We start from the raw sequence: 26,400 nt of genomic DNA, 5'->3' as shown, positions 1-26,400 counted from the left end.
CACGCGCAGCGACTGCTTCGCCCTGCCGGTGCGAAACTAGCTGCGCGCTGGCCTCGGCCCCTCACCCGCCACTCTCACCTTCGTCACTCCGCCGCCATTTCTCCCAGCATGGCCGAGCCTGAGGAGCTCGACGAGGATCTCTTCGCCGATCTGTGCGTTTCCACGATGGCTGCCGCGCGAAATCTCTGTCTGACGCTCCAGTTTCCAGCTACGAGAACGACGAGGCTCCTTCCAAGCCCGCTCAGCCCGCTGCTCCCGCTGCCCAAGCCGTGCCGTCTGCCCCGGAACCCGCGCCCGCGGCCGCTCCGTCCGTTGTTGAGCACCAGGTGTCCAGCCACAATGGTGGGATTGCAGGTGCAGGCGATGGCGATGTGAACATGAACGGTGGCGACAATCACGCTGGTCACCATGAGCAGTCTGGAGGTCACGAGCAACCGAGCGGCATTGGCATCAAAGAAGACGGGTAAGTGGACTATTTTGCTCATCCCAGCTTTCGTGCTTTTCCCCCAACATATCACAATACCGAGCAAGGTAAGCGGAACGAGTCGGTCTTCCGGATTCCCAAGTGTTGTGGGTCGTTTTGTATCAAGCCCCGAGTCGTGGGCTCTACGCTGTCCTGGCTGCAAAGTACGCATGGAAGATAGCGTAGCCACGTAATGATTGATTCGGGCATGGAGAAATCGGGACAAACTCCACTTTCCAAATTTTGGCACAGCGCCAGGTTCTGGGCCCCTCGGAATGAAGAGCTGGTTAGGAGCAAGAGAAAAATCAGCCCGATTATTGGAACGGGGATGGGACGGTCTCTGGCGGAAATCACAATGGAATCGGCCACGCTTGGCCTCCTCCTCAATTCGCGCACAAAGGCATGCCTGTTTGGCGTGTCTTGCATCAGCATCCCTGGGATGAATCACGGGAGAGATAACAAGCGCGTTATTGAGGAACGCCGGAAACTGGTACACAACAGCTTCGATCACCATTTTATGCTCGTCGTCAGCCGCAAATCAGCTCAATCTGCTACCTTTAGGAGCGTAGCTTCTTGTCGAGATAATCTCCATAGAGCCAGCGAGGATAGCTTCGAGCAGGTAGATGGGACTGGGGCATCACTCTCCGTCGCTGGGGTCTGAAGCTGCCGGCGCCTAGCACTCGGTTCGTAGCAAAACACAGACGCTTCCTGCCGAACATCAGTGTGCTCTTGCGACGATAGGCCGTGGTGGCGGCGTCGAGTCCACAATGGCTTCAGGTCCAGCCCAGCTGGACACTCGGTTGCCATGGACAGTATCAATCAGCAAAGAGCTATGGCGAAACATTGCTTTCAGGCAAGCAAATCGGCACCCGTCCGGCGTCAACGCGACGACTTGCACATCCAAAGATCCAAGGCTTGCACCACGACTGGGCCCAATTAGCGCGACGCTTGACACTTTGCACGACGAGACTAGGGAGACTTCGAAAACCGACTCGATCCGCTTGCCGCTCCCCACTCATTTCTTTGCTTATTTAGCTCCGCTGCTTTGCCGCATTCTTCAATGGCCGACGAACTGACCAATTCACTAGTAAAATGTTCATTGGTGGATTGAACTGGGAGACCACGGATCGTGAGTAGTCCCGATACGATGCCCTGTGCTGCACGCGATGGCTTTCCCAAATAAGCGAGCCTTGCTAGCCGTACTAACACGTCCATCCGCTAGAATCGCTGCGTGACTACTTCTCTCAGTTTGGTGAGGTCGCCGAGTGCACCGTCATGCGCGATGGTGCTACCGGCCGGTCCCGTGGCTTTGGCTTCCTTACCTTCAAGGACCCCAAGACGGTCAACATTGTCATGGTGAAAGAGCACTATCTCGATGGCAAGATTGTGAGTAGTGCATGGTCCAGGCACATAAGAATTACTAAAGTGACAAGATTCCTGTAGATTGATCCGAAGCGTGCGATTCCCCGCGAGGAGCAGGAAAAGACTGCAAAGATCTTCGTTGGTGGTGTTAGCCAGGAGGCCACCGAGCAAGACTTCAAGACTTTCTTCGAACAGTTTGGCCGCGTCATAGATGCCACCCTCATGATGGACAAGGACACTGGCCGACCCCGTGGCTTCGGATTCGTCACCTTCGACGGCGAGGCTGCTGTCGATGCCTGTCTTCAGGGCCCGCTCGCCATCCTCGGAAAGCCCATCGAAGTCAAGCGCGCACAACCGCGTGGTAATCTAAAGGATAACGACGATGACAGGGGAGGAAAGTTTGGTCGTCGTGGCGATAAGTTTGGCAACCGTGATGGTGGTTTCGACAACCAGCAGAACCAGCAGCAGGGTGCACAGGGCATGCCCAATGGCATGAGCCCGGCCATGATGGCACAGTACTGGCAACGTATGCAACAGTACTTCGCTATGATGCAGCAACAGATGGCCGCTAGCATGCAAGGCGGTGGACAAATGAACCCGATGATGGGCGGTGGTCAGATGAACCCACAGATGATGCAACAGATGATGGCCATGAACCAGATGAGGGGCAACAACTCCATGTCTCCCACCGGCAGCCCCGTTCCTCCCGGTACCCCTATGCAGAATGGCATGAACCCTATGATGCAGCAACAAATGCAGCAGGGCCAGATGGGTCCTGGCGCTATGGGTCCTGGTGGTTTCCAGGGCGGTCCCGGTGGCGCCAACATGATGGCTGCAGCGGCTGCGGCAGCCAACCGTCCGGGTTTCAATGCGCAAGAACAGCTCGCATTTGAACAGCAGAAGTATGAGCAGCAGCAGGCGCGCCGGATGCAGCAAGGCGCATACGGTCAGGGCGGCTACAACCAAGGCGGACCGACCAGCTGGGAGGGCATGTACGACGACGTTCCGCAGCCCAACATGCCGGCCAATGGCTCACAGGGTGGTGCGGCCCGTGGTGGATTCGGTGGTGCTGGTAGAGGCGGGTTCGGTGGTGCGCAGAGGGGAGGTGGTGTCGCTCGTGGACAGGCCACCACGCCGCCGGTCCAGCCTAGCAACGCGCCTGCAAACGCTCCCACCGGCCCTAAGAATGCTGGCAAGCCGGGCGCAAACTACCGCGGCGGTGGCCGGGGTTCGCACAGAGGATTCCACCCGTACGCGAGGAACGGCTAAGCTGCCGATCATCTCCAATGCTTCTGCTTGGCAGAGCTTTTTCCCGGCTGTATACATTTGCACCGAGATTCACATGTCATCGCTCGGCTAACTTCAGTCAAACGATGGCACTAGATTTGCGACTGCGCTCGAGGCCACGGGAGATGTCCATTGCCTCGGTTTCATCAGCTCTCTTTCAAGTTCACGGGATGGTAATGGGTTCGGTCGGGTTTCTTTTCTCCACTGCATTAAAATCTCAGATCTGCGAAAAAGATTCAGGGTAACCTCGTCACCAGGTCGGTGTCTGGTTGAAGAAGTGGGGTCCTATCACAATGACGAGGGGGTCTTTCTTCCAGTTTTCATCTCACAAGCTGCTCTTTCTGAATGTATATTACGCCAGGGCGGTTCCTTCTTCATGTCTTCTTTTGCTCCGCTTTCCTGCTCTTCCTGGATACGTATGCAGAGACTCGAAATCCATATGCCAATGACATCACGTTTTTGCTGTACCTGGTATGCAAAGGGGACCATACTTGATGTGGTCATGTTCGTGCGAGTAGCTCTTCGGTTTTGGTTTCCTCATTCTCCTTGTTGATTTACAGGCATAAGCGCCAAGCTGCAAGGTCCCAGCCAATGCCATGCCCGCCTTCTGGCGGCTATCCCTATAGCAAGGATGCATATGAATCAGGGAAAATCCACGTACCTTTTGAAGCTTTGTACACGTCCCTACTAATTTTCCGTCCAAAGCTCACCTTCTCCTTACGACGAGCCCCGTTTGGAGCGAGGAACAGGGTTCCCCGCCGGGTCGGGGTGTTTTAGTATCACGATCGCCGTGCTTGGCATGCTCTTTTGTACGTACCTCGCATGCGGCACCTGCGTGTCGTCCGACTTTTGTTTATGCCGATCAAGCGAGAAGAGCTTACACGGGCTGGCCTGGCATCCGATCTGGATGATTGGGTTCACTTTCCTTTCACATGAGCAAGGCGCGGCTGACTGAATGGGCATGCAGCCCAGGTTACTCGACAGAAAAAAAAAAGGAAAGCAGCAGAAAGTAGGCCATGCGCCCAACGCCTCCCGGATGGCGGGTCAACACACGACGAGGATGGGGTAAGCACATCGTTGCCGACTTGGGGGGTCATCCGCCCTCTGCCTACGTTACTATAAGAAATCAGCATAGCTACAGACTTCCTTTTTTCTTTCCCTTCTCTTTTCTCTTCCCCCCCCCCTCCTCGCCTGTCTTAGGCATTGACACCCTCTGCCTACCCCGTCTCTCTCTCTCTGGCAAACTGTCTGCCTCTCTACTCCAACCATGGCACCACTCATGAAGCCCTTCCTGCCCCTCCTCGCCGCAGCGCTCGGCGCAGCCGCCATCCCCTACAACACCTTCGACGGGCCGGGGTTCCCCGCATGCAACGACGTAGCCTCAGTCATCAACGCGACGTCGGTGGCGCAGATCGAGTCGCTGGTGGCGGAGGCGGCGGCGGCGGGCACGCCGGTGCGGGCGTCGGGCAAGGGCCACATGTGGTACGACACCATGTGCGCCGACAACTCGAGCAGCACGCTCGTCATCCGCACCGAGTACGTCAACGGCATCTCCGACTTCGACCTGCCCGAGGGCGCGGAGACGGGGACGGTCCTCATCGAGGCGGGCGTTACTTTCTTCCAGCTCGCGGAGTACTTGCACCAGCGCGGCGCTAGCGTCGGGTACACGCTTGTTAATTGGAATATTACGTTGGCTGGGAGTGTGGCGATGGGGGCGCACCGGAGCAGCTTGCGCGAGGACTCGATGGTCGCGGCGGGTGTGGAGGAGCTGCATATCGTGGATGGGAGTGGGAAGACGAGGGTGGTGGCGAGGGATGAGGGGAGTGATGAGTGGTTGGCGGCGAGCACGAGCTTGGGGCTGCTGGGCGTGATTGTAAGGATGAAGATGAAGATTTACCCGGATTTTAAGGTGTATGCGCAGCAGGAAACGTAAGTTCTTTTTCTGTCTTTTTCAACTGCCGTCTGTAATTGGGGGTTTAGTATGCTGACAGTCACTTTCGTTTAGTTTGTTGGAGGAGGACGTCCTGGATGGGGACATCTACGGATTGATCAGCCCATACGCTACTGCAAACTTTTGGGTGAGTGTTACTTTCCTTGTGTGCCTGGTCAAAGCAGGGCTGATATGGTGACTATCAGTGGTGGCCTTTCCTGCGCAAATTCCACTACCGCTATTACGACCCTGTGCCGGCAAACACGTCAGATCAAGAAGGATTCCAATCCACCTTCTCCGTCACCAAACTCGAGGCTGACACGGCGGCGGCGCTGCTCAACTCGGGCAAGTACCTGGCGTCGTCCAACATCGCTGCTGAGACGCTCTTCTTCTCGCTCTGGTCACCGCCAAACTTCCGCGAGAAGACGACCGACAAAGCGATCTTGACGTGGCCGGTGTACGGATGGAACTACGACGTGCTCATTGGCGGGCTGTACCCGGGCTATGGCACCGAGTGGGACTTCGGACTACGTGGGCTGACGATGGAGCTCGCGTTCCCAGTGACGCAGGCAAACGCGGTGCTGAAGCGCGTGCGCAAGGCCTTCGACGACGAGGCGGCCAAGGGCATTATCATGACCAGCACGTACCGCAGCGGCATCAACATCAAGTTCGGCAAAGCTTACTTCGACCTTCTCGGCCAAGTCACGTACGACACGGCTGATGGTGCAGACTGGAGCAAGGGCGCAATCATGTTCGATTTTCCGAGCTTCAAGCCCACGGTTGGAGACGGGCTGAGGTTCAACGAGCCGTTCTGTAAGTCTTCGTTTTTCCTGAAGAGGGAAAAGTTGTATTAATGGCGAACAGACCACAAGCTGGCGACCACGCTGATCGATGAGTTCCCGTGCCGCCCGCACTGGACCAAGAACACGCGCGATGTGTTCAAGCAGGCCGTCAAGAACATTGATCCTGACCATCTGGCGCGCTTCAAAAAGGTGCGCGAGGACTTTGACCCCAACGGCATTTTCAAGAGCGTTGTTGGCGAGATCATCGGCGTGTCGTAAGGCGGGCGGAGTTTAGGGTGCAGATGTGCCGGAGCGAGTAGTAGTGATAGCTCGGCGTCGGTGTTTGGCGGAGCGCGGAGAGCGAGAGGAGCTGGATGGCTGTGGTGGGGGCGCTTTTTAGGCCACCGCCGACCACTCACAATCATTCTCTAGTGCCAACCAACAGCCCGTTGGATTCTAATGTCTACAATCAAGCTTTGACCCTGAGGCTTAGCCGCGCTTAAATAGTTCCTTTAGTGCCCGTTGCTTATCACTGTCGTCACTTCCACAGACGCCGTCACTCACAACTATTTGCCCCTCCAGCTTCCCAATATATAAATTTCACTCAACGATCCATAACACCAGAAACCACCAAAAATGCCCACATTAACCCTCCACTACAAAGAAGACCCCTCAGCCGGCCCCATCCCCGCCGAAATCCACTACTCTTCTACTACCACCACCGCGCCCAAACCCATCATCCTCATCTTCCACGCCGGCGGCTTCGCCGCGGGCTCGACGGCACTTATCCCGCGCACGCAAATTAAGTATCTTACCGAGACGCTCGACACCATCGTCGTCGCGCCCGCGTACCGGCTGTGCCCGCAGGTATCCCTACGCGAGGGGCCCCTTGCCGACGCGCGGGACTGCCTAGCGTGGGCGCGGACGGAGCTTGCGGCCGCGCTGCGGCGCGAGACGGCGGGCGATGAAGTCATTGCGGATTCGGAGCGTATTGGTGTTATGGGGCATTCGGCGGGTGGGATGTTGGCGCTGGAGTTGGTAAGTGAATGTTTCCTCCTCCTTCCCTCTCATCTCTTCTGCTGGCATCAATAGCTGCGCCCATTATTCGAAGAAGATTCTGACAGAGGCCGCGCGCCGACGAAAACAGGGCAACGAGCCCCACCCTCCCGCCGCCATCCTGGATTTCTACGGCATCAAGTACCTAACCGACCCCTTCTGGACCGCGCCCCTCGCCGCCTTTGCGGCTGTCCCCGACGCGCCGGCTGCGCTGCGGAAGCAAGTCTTCGATGGTCCCGTGCCAGTAGCGTCGCCGCCCATGTTCGTCAACGGCAAGCCCGACCTGCGGTCGCCGCGGTCGGCGTGGATGATCCACGCGCTGAAGCACGGGACGTGGTTCAGGGCCTGCGTCGAGGGCGGGGATGCTGTCGGCGACGGCGAAGAGGAGGGGTTGATCAGCGAAGAGGTGCTGGCGGCGTTGGAGCCGACGAGGGGGTTTGGGGCGGCGGGAGCGAGGTTCCCGCCGACGTGCTTCGTGCATGGGACCGAAGACGTGTTTGCGCCGTTCGCGTTGGCGGAGAGGGCGGAGAGCGAGGCGAGGGCGAAGGGCGTCGGGGTTGAGTTTGTGAGGGTGCAGGGGGCCGGGCACGTCTTTGATATTGGGTTGGCGGAGGAGGATGAGCTGTTCAAGGGCCCCGTTGTGACGGCGTTGAAGTGGTTCGTGGAGAGGATTGGGCGGTCGCAGGGCTGATGATTGTGTACCAAGCGTGGTGGTCGTTTGGGGATGCTGAAGTGATGTATGAATTTCTGTTCCTGCTGGCGCAACTTCCGAGCCGGATAAGTGAACTCGAAGCGGCTAATAGTGGTCGAGGGAGAGGATCTCCAGGCATGCCTGCTCTAAATATCTCAGAAGCCGTTAAAGGTATTTGGTGTTGCAAAGCTTAGCCTAATCATTTTTCGGATAGAGAAATCGAAATGGTTTGTGCCAGGCGCGCGTGAGAGACAAAAGTTGTGGGAATACCTGGAAGGAAATTGAACTGGAAATGAAGAAAGAAAAAAAAGAAAGAAAAAGAAGGAGCTTCATACGCCCTCCAGCAATCCATGGTCGGATTCGAACTGGTAATCTTGTATGGGTAAGAAGCTATCAAGAAGTCCTCCCAATGAGGCAAGTCCCCACCGTACCGATTTTCCATACACGCCGGGTGTGGTAGTAGGATCGCATCGGATGAAGGGATCAGAGTCAACCAACCATCGTCAGAGTTACGGTTTCAGGTGGTTACTCAGCAGTTTCGCTGAAAGGCATTATATACCTCACGTAAATGCAATTACGGTCCGCTAACGTCGGACACCCTGCATTTGCTGCGACGGCTTAGCACGATTACGGCGAGATCTTTCTGCAGCCTCGTGGACCACAACTCTCACTAAAATATTGATTAGGTGTACAATCATGGTGTTTAACGGACTGGTAAGGGAGAAGGTGCGGAAGGTCAGGGACGCGTGGACGTTGATGGAGAGGGACGAGGCGGAAGAGGTGAGAGCTCTTCCGCTTCGCTTTCTCCCGTCCGTCGCTCCCGCGCCTACCGTAGATGAGGCGGTGGGAGAGAATTGGGTTGCGGAGTGTGAGGAGGAGGAGGATGACGACGACGACGACGACGACGACGACGATGATGATGAGATGAGCTGGTAGCGGCGGCGGGTGCTGGTCACCTCCCTCCCTCTTTTCTTGCAGTATAGTTATTGATACCCCATTTCGCGTCGCTGCCGCCAGCTGCTGCCAGTAGGTGTCGACCACCTTGACCTCCAAAGGACTGCCGAAGACGGTAAGTATGAGCTTCTTGGATCTCACGATTGAACTTTTGTAGACCCTTGCCCACAGCGTCAGCTGCTGGATCGTGTGAATGGCTTCGACTGGAAGGGTTTATAAACCTCCGCAAAAGCGATTGTCAGGTAAGTTGTTCGTATGAGCTCTGGGTGGATGCTGTTGGTCATTTTCCTTGCACTGTCGTGTGACTCTTAAGAAAAGGAGTTGGTTCACGGAAATCAGCAACACCACTGCACAACTTCCTGATGTTACCAATGGCGTCAGCAGTACAGTCCCGCCAACTGGCATCATCAGAACTCAGGTCGTACCTCGACTTCACTACTCCATTCATATCTTATTCCACAGCTAAATGTGCTTGGTGGGCTTGAAGTGCTTTCCGAAGACCACGAACTCTTCTTAACTTCGTTCCATTGCTCCCTTGTATTGTAGCCCTTCACTATCAACTGTCGGAGACCCATGACTGGATCAAGCCGGATGGTAGAGTGCATACCAATAACGACTTCGAATGCGTAACGTTTCGCCGTCAGAGTGTTGATGCGTTCGTGTAGATCTTGGATACGGCGCTTGGGATCTTTGCTGTGGATCATGATTCCGCTCGGAACGAGGACGGAACGCTCCGAAATCTGGAACCTTCGAGCTGTGAGAATGAACCTCTTGGTGCTGGTGTTGGCGAATCTTGCCCGGTGCCTGGTTCTGATCCGGCGCCGATCTGCAGTATCCTTGCTTTGACCGGCTTCCTCCCACTACCGAATCTCCTCTCAGTCGGCCGGGTCCATTACCACCATCAGGTCTCCTGATCTCGGCCATCCAGAGGGAGTGGTAGTAGAATGCTTGGGCTCGGGCGACCATCGCGGGGGAGTGGTGGAGTCAATCGGATCAGGCCATCCGGGCGGAGTCGTGGAGCGAATCGGTTCGGGCGATGTATGATCATCCACAGCTGTCACGTGTCGGAGCGGGGAGGGTCCAGGAGGCTTCCAGTCGAGAAACCGAGGGCGCTTCATTGGTGGGAGAGAATGTGGAGTATTCGTGATTGGGGGTTTTTGTTCCGGAGGGCAGGAAGAGTTTGCGATTGTTTCAGGTGCCGCTGGTTTGTCTGCTCTCTAGTCGATCAACTTTTCTTTTTGTCGTTGCCCCTAACTACGTTTCCTCATGGATCGTCTTCTTGAGCATGGACAATGTCCTACAAAGCGCTGGCTTTTGCACGCCCTGAAATGCGTCCGAAATGCGTTGGCGGCCGAGGACTGTTCCGTCGGTGTTTCACCCCCGTCTCTCTTGTCTTCGCGGACGCCTGGGGAACACAAGTCGATGCACTTGAGGCTCTACGGTATCCTGCTTCGAGCCCAGGGCAACGATGTCAACTGCGCAGTTGTTAGAGCTCGATAGGCGGGTAGGCTTACCAACCGGTTCAAGGGGGGTTCAGGAAACTTTAGATGAGTAACTTATTCTGATCGAAACTCTGATAGGGTCGGTAGTTTGTGAACAAGTGCGTATTGAGTTAGGTAAGTCGTTGAATCCAATCAAGCCATTATCAGATTCACTGTACAGAGGAGTGCTGCAGCCGATAGCTAGCGCGAAGGATAGCTTTTTTTGGGGGGTATATAATGCCTTACAGCGACAATGCTTAGTAACCACCCGAATCCGTAACTCTGACGATATTTGGTTGACTATGATCCCTTTATCCAATGCGATCTTGCTACTGACAACGGTGACCCAAGAAAATCGGTACGGTGGGGACTTACCTCATTGGGAGGACTTGATAGCTTCTTACCCATACAAGATTACCAGTTCGAATCCGACCATGGATTGCTGGAGGGCGTATGAAGCTCCTTCTTTTTTTTTCTCTTCTACATTTTCAGTTCAATTTCCTTCGTTAGCTGGTCCGTGGTTGCATTTACATTGGGGCATAATGAAAAAGAATATTTACGGGTAGTTGAAGCTATCATCCAGATGCAAATGTAGAATTAATAATTTTACATTCATGTCTAGACGATAGCTTCAACTAGTTGACGCATGGTATGAACGAACAATAAATTCACGCTAGCCGTCGGCTGCAATAACCCTCTGTACTTCCTCTATGGCTTACCATAAGACTCCAGCCTAGATAATACGGAATGTCAGCTTCCACCGAAATACCAATAAACCAACCTTTCTGTAAGCTGTGTGTGTATGGATTTGCCTATTCATCATCGAGAGAGACTTTCAGACCGCTCACCATCGGCTCGATCTTAGGGTGCTTAATGAGAAGACTTGAGAGGCAGAGAAGCTACCTAATACTGCTGATAAACAGAAACCTCTAGGACAAAGAAATTGATGCAGTTGCCCGCTATAAAGCACCATCCGTCTTCATTAGAAAGAGAAAATCCGGTAACCCCTCTGAACCACCGCCCACCACTCTTACCACTCGATGAATAAGCTCGCCAAACTCCCTTTACGCCAGCATCGTGCAATCGCCGCCACGGCCACTTGCTTACCCATCCATCCAACGATGCGGTCTATCCCAACCGTGGCCTCGTTCGCGTTCGTCGTTACATTCGTTCAAATCAACTCGCCTTCACCACTGCCGTCATCTTCATCCTCCTCATCCCATTCAACCTCCGCCGCCATCTCCTCGGCCCTGCGCTGAACTTCCTTCAAACCACTCACTTCTTCAACCCAGCCCTTTTCGTTCAAGGCGCGCTTGACAAAATCCCAACCTTCATTGCGGTAGCGCTCGACGATGCGGTCACTGCAAGCGCTGCAGCAGTCGTAAGGCTGGCCACGAATAGCCAAGTTGCTGAACGACGAGAGGAAACCGCGAATCTGGTGAGGCACCAGACCAAGGGGATGGTCAAAGGCTGGCTTGGCCGACGACGAAGAAGCGGCCTTCGGGTCATTATCGGGAGACGGGTTGGTCGGTGCAGGGGCATGAGCGCGCAGAGGATGTTGCAGAATGCTGACGAGAAGCTCTACGAGCATTGCCGAGGCGATCGGCGCGATGCCGGGACGTGTGACTGTACATTGCTGGTCGAGAGTGGCGTCTTTGAGTGACTGTGTTGTGTTAGTCCGAGCTTTGATCAACCACAACGACGAAGGTGACTCAGAACTTACATCGGCAGGGGCGACCACGTCATTGCAGAAATAACAGCCCATTTCCTCCTCGCCAGGCCCGCCAGGCTTCAATCCGTGCCTCATGACCACAAAGGTGTCGAAACCGAGCGCCGCGTTCATCACGATTTTTCCCGCAGCCTTGCCCATCAAGGTCGGCAACCATCTGCTCTCGCGAGTATCGAGAAGAAGGAATATGGCATCGTGCTCGTCAATCAACTTCTTCAGAGTCTCGAATTCCTCTTTCGTCTTCTTCTCATCCAGGATCGGGTGGCCAGCCATTGGCACCGACATGACGTGGCCGACTGAGTCGACACCGGGATAAATTTCCTGCAATACTTCCGCAGCCCGCCAAGCTTTCTTTGCGCCACCCTCAAGACAGTCCTTGAAGTCAAAAAGTGGCTGCCGCACGGGGTTTGAGAAGCTGACCGTGGCATTGTCGACAAAGGTAATTTTGCGGACTCCCCAGCCCATCAGGTTACGAGAAACGTAAGAGCCTAATGTTCCGGCGCCCAGCAGCAAGCACTTGGTATTCTTGACGACATCCAAGTCAATACCTGGCGCTATGCGCCATTTAATGAGCTTCAAATTAAGGTCCACAGCTTGATCTGCAAGACGCGTGGGGTCCATGTACGCCGAGAGATCGACGAGTCGGCTCGTCAGCTTTCCTGCCTCGTTCCGTTCCCATCCGGTAACCTTGGGCATCTTCGGGCTCTTTGGACGGGACGAAATGCTGTCAGTAGATGTCTCGAGGGAAGTATCCACCTCGATACCCGCCGGCTGCGGTGACTTTAGGTTGATGATGATACTCTTTGACGTATCGCGCGTTCGGTGGGTGTCCCTGTAACAGAGAATTTGGACGTCGTTAAGCTTCCACCGCTGACGGATCAGGACGAGCAAGTTGCGCAGCATCCATCCGGGATTATTTTCATACGTCGAGGGATCGGCGAAGCAGACGAAGCGGTCCTCCAAATTGGCGTTATTGAAAAAGCCCTGCTCATAGCCAGCGAGCGATCCGACCTGCCAGGTGTAGCCAAATTCTTCCATTAGGCCCGGAGTCTGCGGTGTCTTGGGCCGCTCTTCCTGCTCGTCGTTCTCATGATGATGATGACCCGCAACATGCCTCAGCTTTTTGGCAAGAAAGAAACCATGCTGGCGCGAGTCCACGCCGTACCTCCAAGTTTGGACCGCATCGACCAAGCCCGTCGTCTCGGCCGGGGTGAGCTTAGGGATGGAACCGGAACTCTTCCACGGCGGGTCCGAGTGGATGGCGGGGAAGGCGAAATGGTAAGTAAACTTGTACTTCTTCAAGTCGGCGAAAGAGACGGCTGAGAAGGAGGCCAGCAGAGAGGGGCAAGAGTAGATGGTGCCGTCGTTGATGGCATCCCAGATCTGAGAGCAGGCTCAATAGTCTTATTCCATCGCCGTCTGAAGTGGTGTGGACTTACGATACGACCGGCGCGTTCGATGGCCTGGGCGCGGTCGAGGTTCTTGTAAGCTTCGATGGTGTTGACGTTCTTGAGGATGCCCTCGGCGCGATAGTAGCCGGCTGGCGGTCTGCGCAAGGGAGGGGTGTCAGCAGGTGAAGCAAGGCACGGAGCCGGGTGCGGACTCACTCGTCAGTGGTGAGAGCTGAGCCGAGAATCTGCATGCGCGACGAGCGCTCCGGCGTGTCGGTCGGTCTGATTTCGTACAGACCCAAGATCTTGCGCGCGCTGTCGTCGAGCTTGTCGTGGTTGATCTTCAGCGAGGCCAGCGAGGCGTAGAACGCCAGCTCGATGTCGGAGGACCACGGCGCATACTGAACGGTTGCCATGATGACGGTGTTGCGGGGCTGTGAGAGCTGCGCGGAGCTCGAGGCTGGCGCTCGTAGTAATGCAGAGTGGAGCGATGCGTCAGCGCCTGGTCAGGATCTCGCGCGTGAGCATGTGCCTGCGTCAAGCGGCTGACTGTCTCGGAAAGCGGCGTGTCTGGATTGTCAGGCACGCAGATGGCTGGCAGGCATTGGTTGGCGTGGGCAGATGATGTAAGGCTGAGCGCCCGCGTGGAGGGGCGGTTGAGGTCCGTGCCCGTGCCCATGCCCAGGGTCTCGCTTCAACGCCGCGCTTTCTGCCTGGTACAGCTCCGAGTCACCTCGAAATTATTGCCTTATCGCCTTGTCCGTTCTCGCCCGACATGCTCATCGGTATCTGCGGCGGTATGTTACGATTCTCCGTTGGTCCACGCCTCATGTGGCGCTGTTTTAACGCTCCTGCTCCTTCCCGTCGATCCTCCCAAAGCGTTGTATGATTAAGAAAACGTGATCTGCGCCGGCTTCACGCGTCTATGCGCTCTTCCCAGCTTGGCTGAAGCTTAGAAAGACGTTAGACGCGTCGGACGCGTCTTGTTGTAGCAATTTCCCGCGTCACTCCGCAAAAACTCTCCACCGACGATTAAGTAGCAATCCTGACGCGCACTCAGGTATCTGCTCTGGCAAGTCGTCCATAGCGTCCTACTTAGTGGAGGAGCACAATTTCAAGCGTATCAGGCTAGCACGCACTGCTTCTACGCCGTCGGTTGAGAAATCCGCTTCCAACGCACACGTGCCACTTGACACGCCACCCAACGAGAACAACGAGCTTTATTTTCAAAATGTCGAAAGCCTAATTGATTTTGTCACCAAGAAATGGCAGGAACGTTGGGTCACCACGGATATCTGGGATGAGGAGGTTGTCGATGCGTTATTACGACGTCCCTTCTTCCTCCTGGTGAGCGTGGATGCTCCCGTAACCCTACGATGGGAGCGCTTCAAGGCACGGTGAGCTCTCTTTTTGTCCAAGAGATAAGCAGCATTCGTCTAATGCTGTAAAGTTGCGCCGCGTCCTCCCTTGAAGCCCCGGACCTCTCCTCTTTCGTCCTCCGCAACGACGCCCACCTCTACTCCGCACCCACGCACCTTGCCTCACTCTTGCACCGCGCCCAGCTCCGCCTTCTCAACAGCAGCCCCTCCTTACCCGCTCTCCGTGCCGCTCTCTCGTCTCTGGATCTCCCTAACGAGTCTCGACTGCGGCCGGCCTGGGATCAGTACTTTATGCAGCTAGCCTCGCTCGCAGCGCAGCGCAGCAACTGCATGAAGCGGCGTGTCGGGTGCGTGCTGGTGCGTGAGCGGCGCGTCATCAGCACCGGCTACAACGGGACGCCACGCAACATGCGCAACTGCAACGAGGGCGGTTGCCCGCGCTGCAACGCCGCCATGCCCGGCGGCTCGTCGCTGGCCACCTGCTTCTGCCTTCACGCCGAGGAAAACGCGTTGCTGGAGGCAGGCCGCGAACGCATCAGGGAGGGTAGCATTCTGTACTGCGACACGTGCCCCTGCTTGACCTGCAGCATCAAGATCACTCAGGTCGGCATCTCGGAGGTCGTATACAGTCAAGCGTATAGCATGGACGTGGATTCGGCGAAGATCTTCGAGGAAGGCGGCGTTACTTTGAGGCAATTTGTCCCGCCGAGAGAAGGACTAGTTGATCTCGGAGAGTTGGACGCGACGCGGGCTTGACTGACTGGAAAGAAAATTGAGTAATGCAGAACCGGGTGGAGCGGGGAAGGTTCATACGTTTACATCAAGTCGATAAAGAGGCGCTCTCGAAAGACGAAAAGACCTAGCCGCCAACATGCGTTACTCCTAAGTATGCCACGATAGCCGCCGACACCGGCTTGGCTATTGAGGTATCCTATATTTTCTCTCTCAAAAAAAAGTTTTCTTTTCCGTTCACCTGCTATTTTCCGCAGTGCACACCTTCTTCCTAAAAAGTTCTCGTTCAAAGGATCGCCTGCTATGCCCGAGACGTTTGAGGCGCCGATGTCGTTAACGTGGATGAAGAGGACAAAAAGCAGATTCAAAACACCTCAAAAAATTCTACCACAATGACGCCTAAATATAATAAGAGACAATGATCCAATGGGAGTCTGGTCAATACATGATCTGTCGACCAGGGGGAGTCCTTATGTGGAAGCGAAGTCATTCGATCCAGATGTAAATCCGTTACAGGCCGTCGGGCCCGATCTTCGCGGATCGGTCGGTACATTTGTGGGCACCCGCTGCAGGTCCTAGAGTGTCGCATGCACCTGTTTCATCGCCAAGTCCCCACTGGCATCGGAGTTTTCCTTCTCGTGTATCGACTCCGAAAAGGGTGAATGCTCTAGGCGGAAATGTCTCCACCATTTATAGTCTGACGAAGCATGCCATTAGTTATCTGACAACAACCCCATCAATCGTACGACAGTCTCTCCTGCTGCCAAGTTCGTCCAATGGCAATTCTTTACAGTGGGTCTACTTGAAACTTTTGGCCCCCTCTATGCGACTTTTCGCTACCTCGCGAGTAATGCCAAGAGGCTGTGCCTCATGGGGGCCACATGCTTATCACAACTTACAAACCCACCACGACCCGCCTCTACCCTCCCGGCGTCGGATGGAGGCATTTTTTCGGGCCTGTATCCGTCGGGTAGCTGCACGAACGCGGCCAATTATGAGCTTCTAGCAAGGACTAAGCTATGGCGCTAGCTCTCTGAGGGGCCCCGCAAACCCCGCCCGCCAATCCTTCGCCGTGGCTTCTGCACCATGCTTACCCAGCTCCGAGGTGAACTCTCAATAATCGGACCTAAATACGGCAGATTCTCCTGATGCGGATGATTTTCCAATCCTGCAACCGAGGAGATGGCATTATAAAGCAGCCCATTCAGACCGAACGCCTTCTTCCATTCTTTGTCTCTTAGCTCAGAAGTCTGCCTTGAGACAACCCTCCTACAGCTCCTCCATCTATATTCCCACAATGAGTGTTGACTACAAGATTGACTTCACGGTATCGCACCTATATGGACACGACCCTAGGACTATTCGCTAACATTATTCTAGACTTTCAGTAATGTCGTCAACAACCAACTGAAGTCCACGGCAAAGACCCGGCATGCAATCGACCCTAGCACTGAAGAGGCGCTCCCTGAAGTGCCCGTCTCAACCAAGGAGGATGTAGAGGAAGCTGTCAAGAACGCAAGAGCAGCTTTCCCAGCATGGAGCGACCTTTCCTACGACGAGCGCGCAACGCAGCTTCTTTCCCTAGCAGACGGCATCGAGGCGAACTCGCAAGCATTCCAGGACCTGCTCGTCAAGGAATCCGGCAAGCCGGCGCAGACAGCCGCCATCGAGGTTGCCATGTCCGTTGGCCACCTCCGAGAGATCACCAAGCTGCGCATCCCAGAGGAAGTCATCGAGGACACGGATGAGCGCAGCGTGGTTGTGCGGCACATCCCGCTGGGCGTGGGTTGCGGCATCGTGCCGTGGAACTGGCCGCTGCTGCTGGGCATCGGCAAGGTCGGCTCCGCCCTGCTGACTGGCAACACATTCATCTGGAAGCCCTCGCCCTTCACGCCGTATAGCGGCCTCAAGCTCGGCGAGTTGGCTGCCCGCATCTTCCCTCCCGGCGTGATCCAGGTCCTCAGCGGCGGCGACGACCTGGGCCCCATGCTCACCGAGCACCCCGGTATCGACAAGATCAGCTTCACCGGCTCGACTTTCACCGGCAAGAAGGTCATGGAGAGCTGCAGCAGGACTCTGAAGCGCGTGACCCTGGAGCTCGGTGGCAACGACCCCGCCATCATCTGCGACGACGTCGATCTCGAGAAGGTGGTTCCCAAGGTACGGCACACATGTCCACGTTCCTCTGTTTTTACCTTGATCACTAACCTCCCTCCAGATTGGCACCTTCGCCTTCCTCAGCTCCGGTCAGATCTGCATGGACATCAAGCGCATCTACGTCCACGAGAAGATCTACGACCAATTCCGCACCGCGCTCGTCGAGTTCACCAAAGCCGTCAAGACGGGCCCGGCCTCGGACCCGGAAGTGCTGGTCGGCCCCATCCAGAACAGCATGCAGTACGAAAAGGTCAAGGACATGTACTCGGAGATCGCCAAGCAGGGCTGGAACGCGGCGCTGGGCGGCGCCGTCCACGAGCGCAGCAGCAAGGGCTACTTCGTCCAGCCCGCCATCATCGACAACCCGCCGGACGACAGTCGCATCGTCGTCGAGGAGCCCTTCGGCCCCATCGTGCCGCTGCTCAAGTGGTCCGACGAGGCCGACGTCATCAGGCGCGCCAACGACACCAAGATGGGCTTGGGCGCCAGTGTTTGGAGCAAGGACCTCGACCGCGCCGGCCGCATGGCGAAGAAGCTCGAGGCCGGAAGCGTGTGGGTCAACACGCACTTTGAGCTGGCGCCTAACGTGCCGTTCGGTGGCCACAAGTGGAGTGGTATGGGCATGGAGTGGGGCATTGTGGGCATGAAGGGATGGTGTTATACCCAGTCGATGTGGACGAGGAAGGCGTTTTAAGGAAGTTACGTATCATGGAAGCAATACCCGGGGGAGGCAACCACGTTCTCTTTGGAAATATGACATTTAAAGTTGTTGAAATGACCACTCAGGTGATTTTGTTCGGTTATGGGGTGGTGCCTAACACGCACCTGCATTGTCAGTGAAGAGAGCGGCCTCCTTTATGGCACTGGAAGCTGGCTATGCTGGCGGTGGCAAATAACCCTAATCTTTTCCCTCCTAAATCGAAAGACTCGGTTTGATCCTTCTAAGATTCCCTCAGGGTTTTAAATAGAATGAGGGAGGACCTTGCTCGGCAGTCCTGCTTAAGCGATCTAGGGCGTCACCATGATATGTGGGGTCACTCTATGGGAATGAATGGGACTAGATTAATGCTATGCCGCATGCCAATGCGTGTAGCTGGTATCGCCATCATCACCGCCAACAAGAAAGTACAACCAATCCATGATGTTATTCCTCCATCCATGCCTGCAGACCGTCCATATGTGCATAAAAGCCCAAATTCACTTTTTTGTCCAAATAATGAAACCATCTAAGCGTCCTCCACCTTTGCCTTCTTCTCCACAGCACTATCCTCGGGTGCCTCGGACTTCCGTTTAGTGCCGACTGCCGAAGAGGCTGCCTCTGGGCCCTTGTCGTTCTTCGAAGCGCCTCCCGCAGAGCCGCTGGCGGCAGCAGGCTTCTTCCGCTTCACGAGTCCAGAAATGTCACTTGCGCCCTCGATCTTCTTCTTCTGCTCTGCCCGCTCCTCAGCTGGTGCCTGACCGAGCAGCTCGCCCAGAATTCCTGAGAGAGGATTAGACGGGTCGGCACCTGCAGGGTTGCTGGGGGCTGAGAGGGAGATGGCAGGGCCACGGAGTTCAGTGAGCTGAGCCCAATGTCAGCGTTTATTTTACACATGAAAGTGATGTGAAGCTTGACTTACCCTGTTCTCCATGTCTTCGATCATCTCTTTCACGTCGGTAATCTGTGCTTTGGCTTCTTCGGCTTTATCGGCGGCAACGGAGGCAAGCGCTTCCTCCTCCTTGCTTACACGCAAGCGACAAGACTCGATAGCTTTCTCCATCTCTTTGGCGGCCTCTGCGCGCATATCTTCATCGACCTTGGCCTCTTCGGGATTAACCTTCCCACCTGTCAATTCGTTAGTATGTTTATACTCAATGTTTCAAGGCGGCTGTAGCATACCAGACGCCTCAGCTTGAGCTTGAGCCTCGCGGACCTTGGTCATGGACTGAAACTCGAGGGCAAGCGAGAGCTTGTAGTGAGCTTCCGCAATCAGCGAAGACTCCTTAGCTAGGTACTTTTCCTTTAGAGCGAGAGCAGCGCGGAAGTCTGACACGGCATCCACAAAGTTCTCGTTTTCCAAACCAATCTCGGCCTGCAAATCGTGCGTATCCGCCAGCTTCTCCATGACCTTTCGTTCCTCAGGGTCAAGCTCTGTTGCGGGAGCCTTTCCTTTGCCTTTTCCGCCGTCCGACGTATCCCTCACCGAGTTCTGTAGCGCCTCAAGCTGACGCGACAGCAGGACGCGCGCGACATCCAGGATCTCGTAGGCAGTTGCAAGGTCATCTTCCGGGTCTTCCTCACCTCCTTCTTCTTCACCACCGTCTTCCTCGTCCGATTCGGTATCCCAGTTCTCATCTCCGACGATCTGGAAAAATGGCTTGCTCTCGACGGTGGGCTCCTTCTCGGACTTTACGCCGTCCTTCTCTTCGACAGCAGCCTCGACAACCTCCTCGGCCAGCTTTTCGTCTTGGCTCGGCAATGCTGCAGCCGGCTTGTTCTTCTGCTTCTTTGCTGGTTTTTCTTCGCTCGCGACGCGTCCTCCCAGCACATCGCTCTTCGCAATGGCGACTTTATAGAGGCAACGGCCGTAGCGGAAAAGAAGGTCGGCGTTCTCGGGCGCCATTTCGCCGTTCAATTGCTCCTGTACCTGGGCAGCTTCCGAATAGATGTCGGCAGCCCCATTGTAGTTCTTGAGCGAGTACTGCAGGTTTGCAGCCGCGAGAAGCTCCTCCAGCCTACTCGGGCTGGGTTCTTCAGGAATGGCTTCGGTCGACATGACAATGGTGGAGTCGCGGCGATTTGTGAGCGCGATCGATATTATTGATGGTTCGTGGTGATTGGTGGGCCAAAAGGTGGTGCTGGCGCAAGCTGTGGGTGAGTGAGCGAGAGCTGCGGCGGGCGCGGAAATGTTGCGACAGCCAAGAGCGGCGCCGCGTGTGACGCGTTTTCGCGACGCGTCTCCCGGCGCATCTCTCATCGCCGCGCCCGCACCACCACATGTCTCCACCACCATTCCATCCATAATGGCCTCAATCAGTCGCCGCGCCGTCGACCCCGCCTCAGATCCCGTTCCTTCGTCATCGCCGGCTTTTGCGACCCCGCCAGTCAATCCTGCACGTCCACTGCGCACCGCACCTATCCCTGCACCACCTGCTCTCAAACCCGCCGTTCTTCCAATAATATTACCACCCCCAACGCTGCGACCCCTCGCGTTCAGGACCTTCACGAAAAAACATAACCTTACTTTGACATCTCCTGCTCTAGCCGCTCTCGCAACATTCATCGGAAGACACTGTGGTTCAGGATGGCGGGAAGAGGGTCTTGCCGAGCGTGTGCTGGAGGAGGTCGCAAGGGCATGGAAGAGGGGTGGCGGCCAGGTCATTGTCGATGGCGACGGGCCTCTTCTGAAGAGCATACTCAAGACATTGGAGGGATGCATGAGTGGTGGGCGCGTGGTTCAGGTTAAGAACCCGTCGTCTTTGAGCAGGGATACAAGCTTCAACTTTGGAGATGGCAGCGGTGCAAACGGCCGTCCCCCGCTTTTGGAGAAGCAGGATAGCTTTGGTATGGGCAACTTGAATGTTGCTGATGACGAGGAAGACGATGGTAGCAAGGATCCTAGAGACTGGATCAAGGTCATTGGAGGCTTCGACCAACCGAAAATGGTGTATAACATCACTAAGAAGCATTTTGAAAGGAAAGACAGGGCAGATTCTATCGCAGAGATCTCGTACTGACTATCGGCAGATCGACAACCAAACCGACTCTGTTCCCCAATCCAGCAGTCAAGACAGAGATGTTTCGTCAAAGGTACCATATAATTCACCAGCGGCTGCTCCGGAATGAGCTATTTCAAACACCGACTCTCGTCGGGAGCCGAGCTTCACTACAGCGCGTTGGCTCCATCACGACTTCACAAAGTCACAAAATCACTCCAATCTCGAATTTGTTAGGTCGGCACGGAACAACCCACCTCCTACTGGCCCTTCTTACCGTCTCGCCTACTGGTACCCTTGCGCTATCAGACCTAACGGGAAGCATCGCCTTAGATGTGACTCATGCCAAAGCCCACCTAGAGGAGGGCGGATGGTTTGCACCTGGCATGATTGTCCTCGTCGAAGGCACATATGAAGAGGATTACGGCAACCCGCACGCTGGCTCAGCGTCTGCACTAGGCGCCACAGGTGGTATTGGTGGCACCATCGGTGGAAAGTTTATCAGCTTCGCCATGAGCCACCCTCCTCCAGAGAAGCGCTCCTCTACACTAGGAACTCCAGATTCTGACATGGCTGCCGGCCCAAGTGGGAGCATGGTTGGTCCTGCCTTTGGATGGACAGACTTCCTCGGAACAGGATCTGAAAGAGCAACAGGCGCCAAGATGCGGAAGATACAGAAAAGACTGCTGCCTGAAGACTCTACTCATTGTCAGACGAAGATCGCCATAGCTGCGGATATTAATCTTGACAACCCACAGTCTTTCACCGCACTCCGCACGCTTCTCTCCGCATACTCAACCCGTCCTATATCCGAATTTCCGCTTGCGATTGTCCTCATGGGCAATTTTGTCAGCTCAGCCACAATGGCCGGCGTTCCGAATCAAGGAAGCATCGAGTACAAAGAGCACTTCAACGCGCTCGCTTCGGTGCTCTCCGATTTCCCGCAGCTTATTGCTCGGACAACACTTGTCTTCGTTCCGGGTGATAATGACGCTTGGCCGTCAGCTTTCTCAGCCGGGGCCGCAGTCCCACTGCCGAGGAAAGGCGTCCCAGAGATCTTCACGAGCAGAATCCGGCGCGTGATTCAAGAAGCGAACCGAGAGGTTGGGGGTGCGGGGAAGCGGAAAGAGGGAGAGGCAATTTGGACGACCAACCCCAGTCGGCTGACGTGGTTTGGTGTCCAGGGCGAAATGGTTCTCTTCCGGGACGACGTTACGGGCCGGTTAAGGCGTACCGCCATCCGCTTCAAGGATCCCGGCTCTGAGGAAGAGGAGGATGAAGAGATGGACGTGGAGCCCCGCAATGAACAGCCGGATGACGGGGCCGGCGAGGCTACCATGGACGTCGACAAGCAACCGCAGGCTAAACCTCAGCTGGACCCTGACCGCTTGACAGCTCAGGCGCTAACCCGCACGCTACTCGACCAGTCCCACTTGTCACCATTCCCGCTCCATGTGCGGCCTGTGCACTGGGATTACGCGCATGCTCTCGGACTATACCCGCTGCCGACGGCGTTGGTGGTTGCGGATAAGGATGCCCCGGCCTTTGCTATAAAATACCACGGTTGCGCCGTCATGAACCCTGGGAGGATCGTTGATGGGAGGAGGGGCGACAGGGCGAGATGGGTGGAGTTTGACGTGAAAGAAGGAAGAGGAGTGGTGAAGGTTGAAGGTTAGACAGCTGCCATTTTCGCGTTCATACTCTGAATCGAGCATTGTTGTTGCGGTCAGTCAGCCAGTCGCTCATCCATTCCTCTGACTCATTTTTTATAATCATCCCCGGATTAACCAGCTATCTGGTGAAGGTCACAGCGAGGTCCCGCAAAACAGCTGCATGAGATCAAACTCGCGTCGATCATCAGTGGGTCTCCCCGAACACCGTGACCATCTTGCAATGGCAAGCACCGTCGGTGTAAGGCCCCCCTCGTGGATATTGAGTCGTCCGAGGCGCGACTGACCGCAACTGAGACTCGGCAAGAAAGCGAATCCATCTCGCTGGAATTCCACTCGAAATCATTAATGCCGAAGAAGAGATGATGACGCAGCCACAAATCCGAGCGGCAACGGAGGCTAAAGCCGGCATCGGCAATTAAGCGTTATCGATACTAGAAGACTCTTTGCAAGGATTTATTGCACTCCGGCCCTCACACCACCGAATCCCGCACGCTACTGCGGCCGAAAGACTCGAACAGCAAAGTTTTCTCCAATCACGCCTCGTCGGCGGGTTCCTATGCGGCCCCCCAGCCCTACCCGCTCAGCTCCCGCTCACCAGCTGACGGATGAGGCAGGTTGATCTCGAGCCAGCGTTACCTCGCGCAGTGCCATTGAGGCCAGTCCGTCGCCGCCGTCCGGCGCCGCGAAGAGATGTGCGCGCGGCTAGCGGCAGACGGCGCCGTTGACGCGTAGCTCGCCACCTCGGGCCGGGGCTTCGCTCCTTAGGTCGGATCTCCTGAGGCGCGGCGAAGCTTTCGACAAGCCCGCCACGCCGTGAGCCGGCCAGCTACGCAATTGCATCACGAATATCAAAGGCATCCACGCGGATGGCGCGCAGCACCGGCGGAGCGGCGCCCTCGATACGTGCTCGCACCAGCCAGAAGTGAGCGCCTGCGTCGCTTGGAGACGACAATCCTCGGAGCCGGGCGAGGGTCACTCCCAAACGGGCCTTGCGACCCACCGTCTTACATGAGAGAAACCATCGCCGCTCCGACCACTAGCGCTTGCCGACGGCTGACACGGTATAATTTTCGCGACGATGGGGTCTAGTCACCGACAGGTTTTTACTCTTAGGCCCGTGTGCTCGCCATGTAGCTTTAACTTGCCGTTAGCTGTCAAGCTCGTTCAACTTCAATTCTCCTTTCTCCTCTGCCTCGCGACCTCCTGCCGTTAGCGGTTTCCATTACCACACCACTCACGTGTCTTTTGTTGCTTCTTACCTACTCGCTCCCCGCTACTGGCTAGTCGAACACCACCACCATGGAACGCCAGGACGAGAAGGTGGTCGATGCCATCAGTCCCAGCTCCGAGCCCAAGAAGACGACTGATGGCGCGACCAAGGAGCTCCCCGGCAGCGAGGGCTCCTCAATGGATCTGGAGAAGCAGCTCGAGGCCCAGGAGAATCTGAAGAGGAACCTGAAGAGCCGTCACCTGCAGATGATTGCCATTGGTGCGCTTTGCTCTTGATCCTTGTGTTCATCCTCCGCGTTGCTAAGACCTCTCTCTCCACAGGTGGCACCATCGGCACAGGTCTCTTCATTGGTAGCGGAGAGGCCATCGCGGAGGCCGGTCCAGCCGGTGCCCTCATCGCTTATGCATTCGTCGGTTCTATCGTGTACTCCGTCATGGTGTGTCTGGCCGAAATGGCCACCTACATTCCCGTTTCCGGTGCATTCTGCCAGTATGCTGCGCGATTCATTGACCCCAGTCTGGGCTTTGCCATGGGCTGGATTTACTGGTTTTCGTGGGCTATCACCTACGGTCTTGAACTTACCGCAGCCGGCCTCATTATTCAGTACTGGGACGACAGCATCTCCGTGGCCGTTTTCATTGCCATTTTCTGGGCGGTCATCACTGCCATCAACTTCCTGCCTGTCAAGTTTTACGGCGAGCTCGAATTTTGGTTTGCGGGAATCAAAGTGTTGACGGTCATTGGCTGTATGTGATCCATGCGCAACTTTGTGCATTGTCTTTACTAACGAGCTTTTAGTCGTTATTTTTGCCATTTGCGTTGACGCCGGCGTCGGTCAGAATGGCTACCTGGGATTCCACACCTGGAGCGATCCTGGCGCATTTGCTCCCTACCTGCTGGAATCCAAGGGTGCTACCGCCAAGTTCGTCGGATTCTGGGCTGTTCTCATCCAGGCCGGTTTCACCTACCAGGGTACTGAGCTGGTTGGTATCGGTGCTGGAGAGACGGCCAACCCGCGCAAGACTGTGCCTGAGGCCATCCGCAACACCTTCTGGATGATCCTGCTGTTCTTCCTTGCCATCATCTTCTTCGTCGGTCTGCTCGTGCCCTACGACAACCCGCAGATGATGCTTGGCGGCGACGATGCTTCTTCTTCACCCTTGGTCATTGCTGCCAAGCTTGCCGGCATTCCTGTGATTCCTGGCCTCATCAACGGTGTCCTCCTCACCGTGGTCCTGTCCGCCGCCAACGCCAACGTTTACTCGGGTTCCCGTATGATCATCGGTCTTGCTGACGCGGGCTGTGCGCCCAAGTTCTTCGCCAAGACCACCAAGCAGGGTGTTCCTTACTGGAGTGTGGCCTTCACCGCAGCTTTCGGTCTTCTCGCCTTCATGAACGTTTCTAGTAGCGGTGGCGAGGTCTTCGACTGGTTCATGAACATTTCCGGTGTTGCTGGTTTCATCTCCTGGGGCTGCATCAACGGGTGCCAGATCGCCTTCATGCGCATCCTCAAGGCCCGTGGCATCGGCCGCGAGTCGCTGCCCTACACGGGCAGGGGCCAGCCGTGGCTCGCTTACTACGGCCTCTTCTTCAACGTCCTCATCATCATCACCCAGGGCTTCACCGCTTTCATCCCCTGGAGCGTCAGCGACTTCTTCGTCGCCTACCTCAGCCTGATCATCTTCGCCGTGCTGTACTTTGGCCACAAGATTGTGTTCAAGACGAAGTTCGTCAACCCTCTCGAGGCTGACATTGACACCGGCAGGCTTCCGGCTGAGACTGAGGTGTGGGAGGAGAGCAACGACAACTTCTTTGCCAAGATGAGGTGCAAGATCAGGGGTCAGTAGTCGTGTCTGCGAGAGGCGAACGAGAGAGGAGTGTTTTTCCTTTTTGTTAAGAAATCTACGAATGGGGGGATCTAATATGGACGGTTTTCACGGGCTGGAAGAGAAAAAAGACAAAAGTCGGTTTTAGCGCGCATGGTCAGCGACTCCGGGTTTTATATACATTCACTGTAAGATATACATGTTGGCATGACGAAAAAAGACGGGCGCTTTCATACGGAATGGAAAAGTCATGAATCACATCTGCGGACCTTTTGCGTGGTGATTGAATACATTTAGTCGAGTTTATTGGTCTACAGGTGGTGCCTCAGGATTGCATTCTTGGCAGCACCACACGCGGTCGGAAAAATAACTGGCACCGCCAATGCCAGAAATAAATTTTTTTACAGAAAAAGGCCGCGATGTACTCTCTAGTACCAAAGAAAGTTGAAAGCGAGCTTAGCAAAAACTTCTAGTGTTGCGTTGTGGTTCTTAGATTACTTTGTCGTTGTTCCCACCTAAACTGGCTTGGCTTGCGTGTGACATTTTTTGCGACTGCGTGCAACGGTTCCGACGTTTAAAG

At 55.6% G+C, this 26,400-nt stretch overlaps 9 protein-coding genes across 9 annotated transcripts; 7 read left to right on the top strand and 2 right to left on the bottom strand.

Annotated features, from left to right (window-relative positions):
* Positions 1 to 108: 108 nt before the first annotated feature.
* LTHEOB_835 (Heterogeneous nuclear ribonucleoprotein hrp1) lies at positions 109 to 3,094 on the top strand (the record flags this gene model as incomplete). The annotated part of the gene is made up of 5 exons (XM_035517817.1): positions 109 to 152; positions 209 to 463; positions 1,552 to 1,592; positions 1,686 to 1,849; positions 1,907 to 3,094. The coding sequence occupies 5 exons, from the start codon at positions 109 to 111 to the stop codon at positions 3,092 to 3,094; spliced, it is 1,692 nt and encodes a 563-aa protein (XP_035369594.1).
* Positions 3,095 to 4,379: 1,285 nt separating this feature from the next.
* LTHEOB_834 (Fad/Fmn-containing dehydrogenase) lies at positions 4,380 to 6,103 on the top strand (the record flags this gene model as incomplete). Its single annotated transcript, XM_035517806.1, has 4 exons — positions 4,380 to 5,041; positions 5,118 to 5,190; positions 5,249 to 5,855; positions 5,907 to 6,103. 4 exons carry the CDS (start codon positions 4,380 to 4,382, stop codon positions 6,101 to 6,103), a joined length of 1,539 nt encoding a protein of 512 aa, XP_035369593.1.
* A 357-nt stretch (positions 6,104 to 6,460) lies between these two features.
* Positions 6,461 to 8,507, top strand: LTHEOB_833 (Polyketide synthase; the record flags this gene model as incomplete). The annotated part of the gene is made up of 3 exons (XM_035517795.1): positions 6,461 to 6,862; positions 6,972 to 7,537; positions 8,258 to 8,507. The coding sequence occupies 3 exons, from the start codon at positions 6,461 to 6,463 to the stop codon at positions 8,505 to 8,507; spliced, it is 1,218 nt and encodes a 405-aa protein (XP_035369592.1).
* A 2,670-nt stretch (positions 8,508 to 11,177) lies between these two features.
* Positions 11,178 to 13,542, bottom strand: LTHEOB_832 (E1-like protein-activating enzyme Gsa7p; the record flags this gene model as incomplete). The annotated part of the gene is made up of 4 exons (XM_035517784.1): positions 11,178 to 11,669; positions 11,730 to 13,118; positions 13,175 to 13,283; positions 13,343 to 13,542. The coding sequence occupies 4 exons, from the start codon at positions 13,540 to 13,542 to the stop codon at positions 11,178 to 11,180; spliced, it is 2,190 nt and encodes a 729-aa protein (XP_035369591.1).
* A 359-nt stretch (positions 13,543 to 13,901) lies between these two features.
* On the top strand, positions 13,902 to 15,261 carry LTHEOB_831 (Deoxycytidylate deaminase; the record flags this gene model as incomplete). Its single annotated transcript, XM_035517773.1, has 3 exons — positions 13,902 to 13,923; positions 14,187 to 14,523; positions 14,577 to 15,261. 3 exons carry the CDS (start codon positions 13,902 to 13,904, stop codon positions 15,259 to 15,261), a joined length of 1,044 nt encoding a protein of 347 aa, XP_035369590.1.
* A 1,273-nt stretch (positions 15,262 to 16,534) lies between these two features.
* Positions 16,535 to 18,088, top strand: LTHEOB_830 (Aldehyde dehydrogenase; the record flags this gene model as incomplete). The annotated part of the gene is made up of 3 exons (XM_035517762.1): positions 16,535 to 16,564; positions 16,618 to 17,397; positions 17,456 to 18,088. The coding sequence occupies 3 exons, from the start codon at positions 16,535 to 16,537 to the stop codon at positions 18,086 to 18,088; spliced, it is 1,443 nt and encodes a 480-aa protein (XP_035369589.1).
* A 532-nt stretch (positions 18,089 to 18,620) lies between these two features.
* Positions 18,621 to 20,150, bottom strand: LTHEOB_829 (Tetratricopeptide repeat domain protein; the record flags this gene model as incomplete). The annotated part of the gene is made up of 3 exons (XM_035517750.1): positions 18,621 to 18,956; positions 19,014 to 19,219; positions 19,274 to 20,150. The coding sequence occupies 3 exons, from the start codon at positions 20,148 to 20,150 to the stop codon at positions 18,621 to 18,623; spliced, it is 1,419 nt and encodes a 472-aa protein (XP_035369588.1).
* Positions 20,151 to 20,397: 247 nt separating this feature from the next.
* On the top strand, positions 20,398 to 22,766 carry LTHEOB_828 (DNA polymerase alpha catalytic subunit; the record flags this gene model as incomplete). Its single annotated transcript, XM_035517739.1, has 4 exons — positions 20,398 to 20,491; positions 20,639 to 21,039; positions 21,122 to 21,184; positions 21,267 to 22,766. 4 exons carry the CDS (start codon positions 20,398 to 20,400, stop codon positions 22,764 to 22,766), a joined length of 2,058 nt encoding a protein of 685 aa, XP_035369587.1.
* Positions 22,767 to 24,062: 1,296 nt separating this feature from the next.
* LTHEOB_827 (Arginine permease) lies at positions 24,063 to 25,841 on the top strand (the record flags this gene model as incomplete). The annotated part of the gene is made up of 3 exons (XM_035517728.1): positions 24,063 to 24,252; positions 24,315 to 24,740; positions 24,793 to 25,841. The coding sequence occupies 3 exons, from the start codon at positions 24,063 to 24,065 to the stop codon at positions 25,839 to 25,841; spliced, it is 1,665 nt and encodes a 554-aa protein (XP_035369586.1).
* Positions 25,842 to 26,400: the final 559 nt, after the last annotated feature.

Source organism: Lasiodiplodia theobromae (genome assembly GCF_012971845.1).
Source record: "Lasiodiplodia theobromae strain AM2As chromosome Unknown scaffold_2, whole genome shotgun sequence".
NCBI classification, from domain to species: Eukaryota; Fungi; Ascomycota; class Dothideomycetes; order Botryosphaeriales; family Botryosphaeriaceae; genus Lasiodiplodia; species Lasiodiplodia theobromae.
The sequence above is the reverse complement of the archived record's forward strand: the minus strand, read 5'-3'. Positions and strand labels throughout refer to the sequence as shown.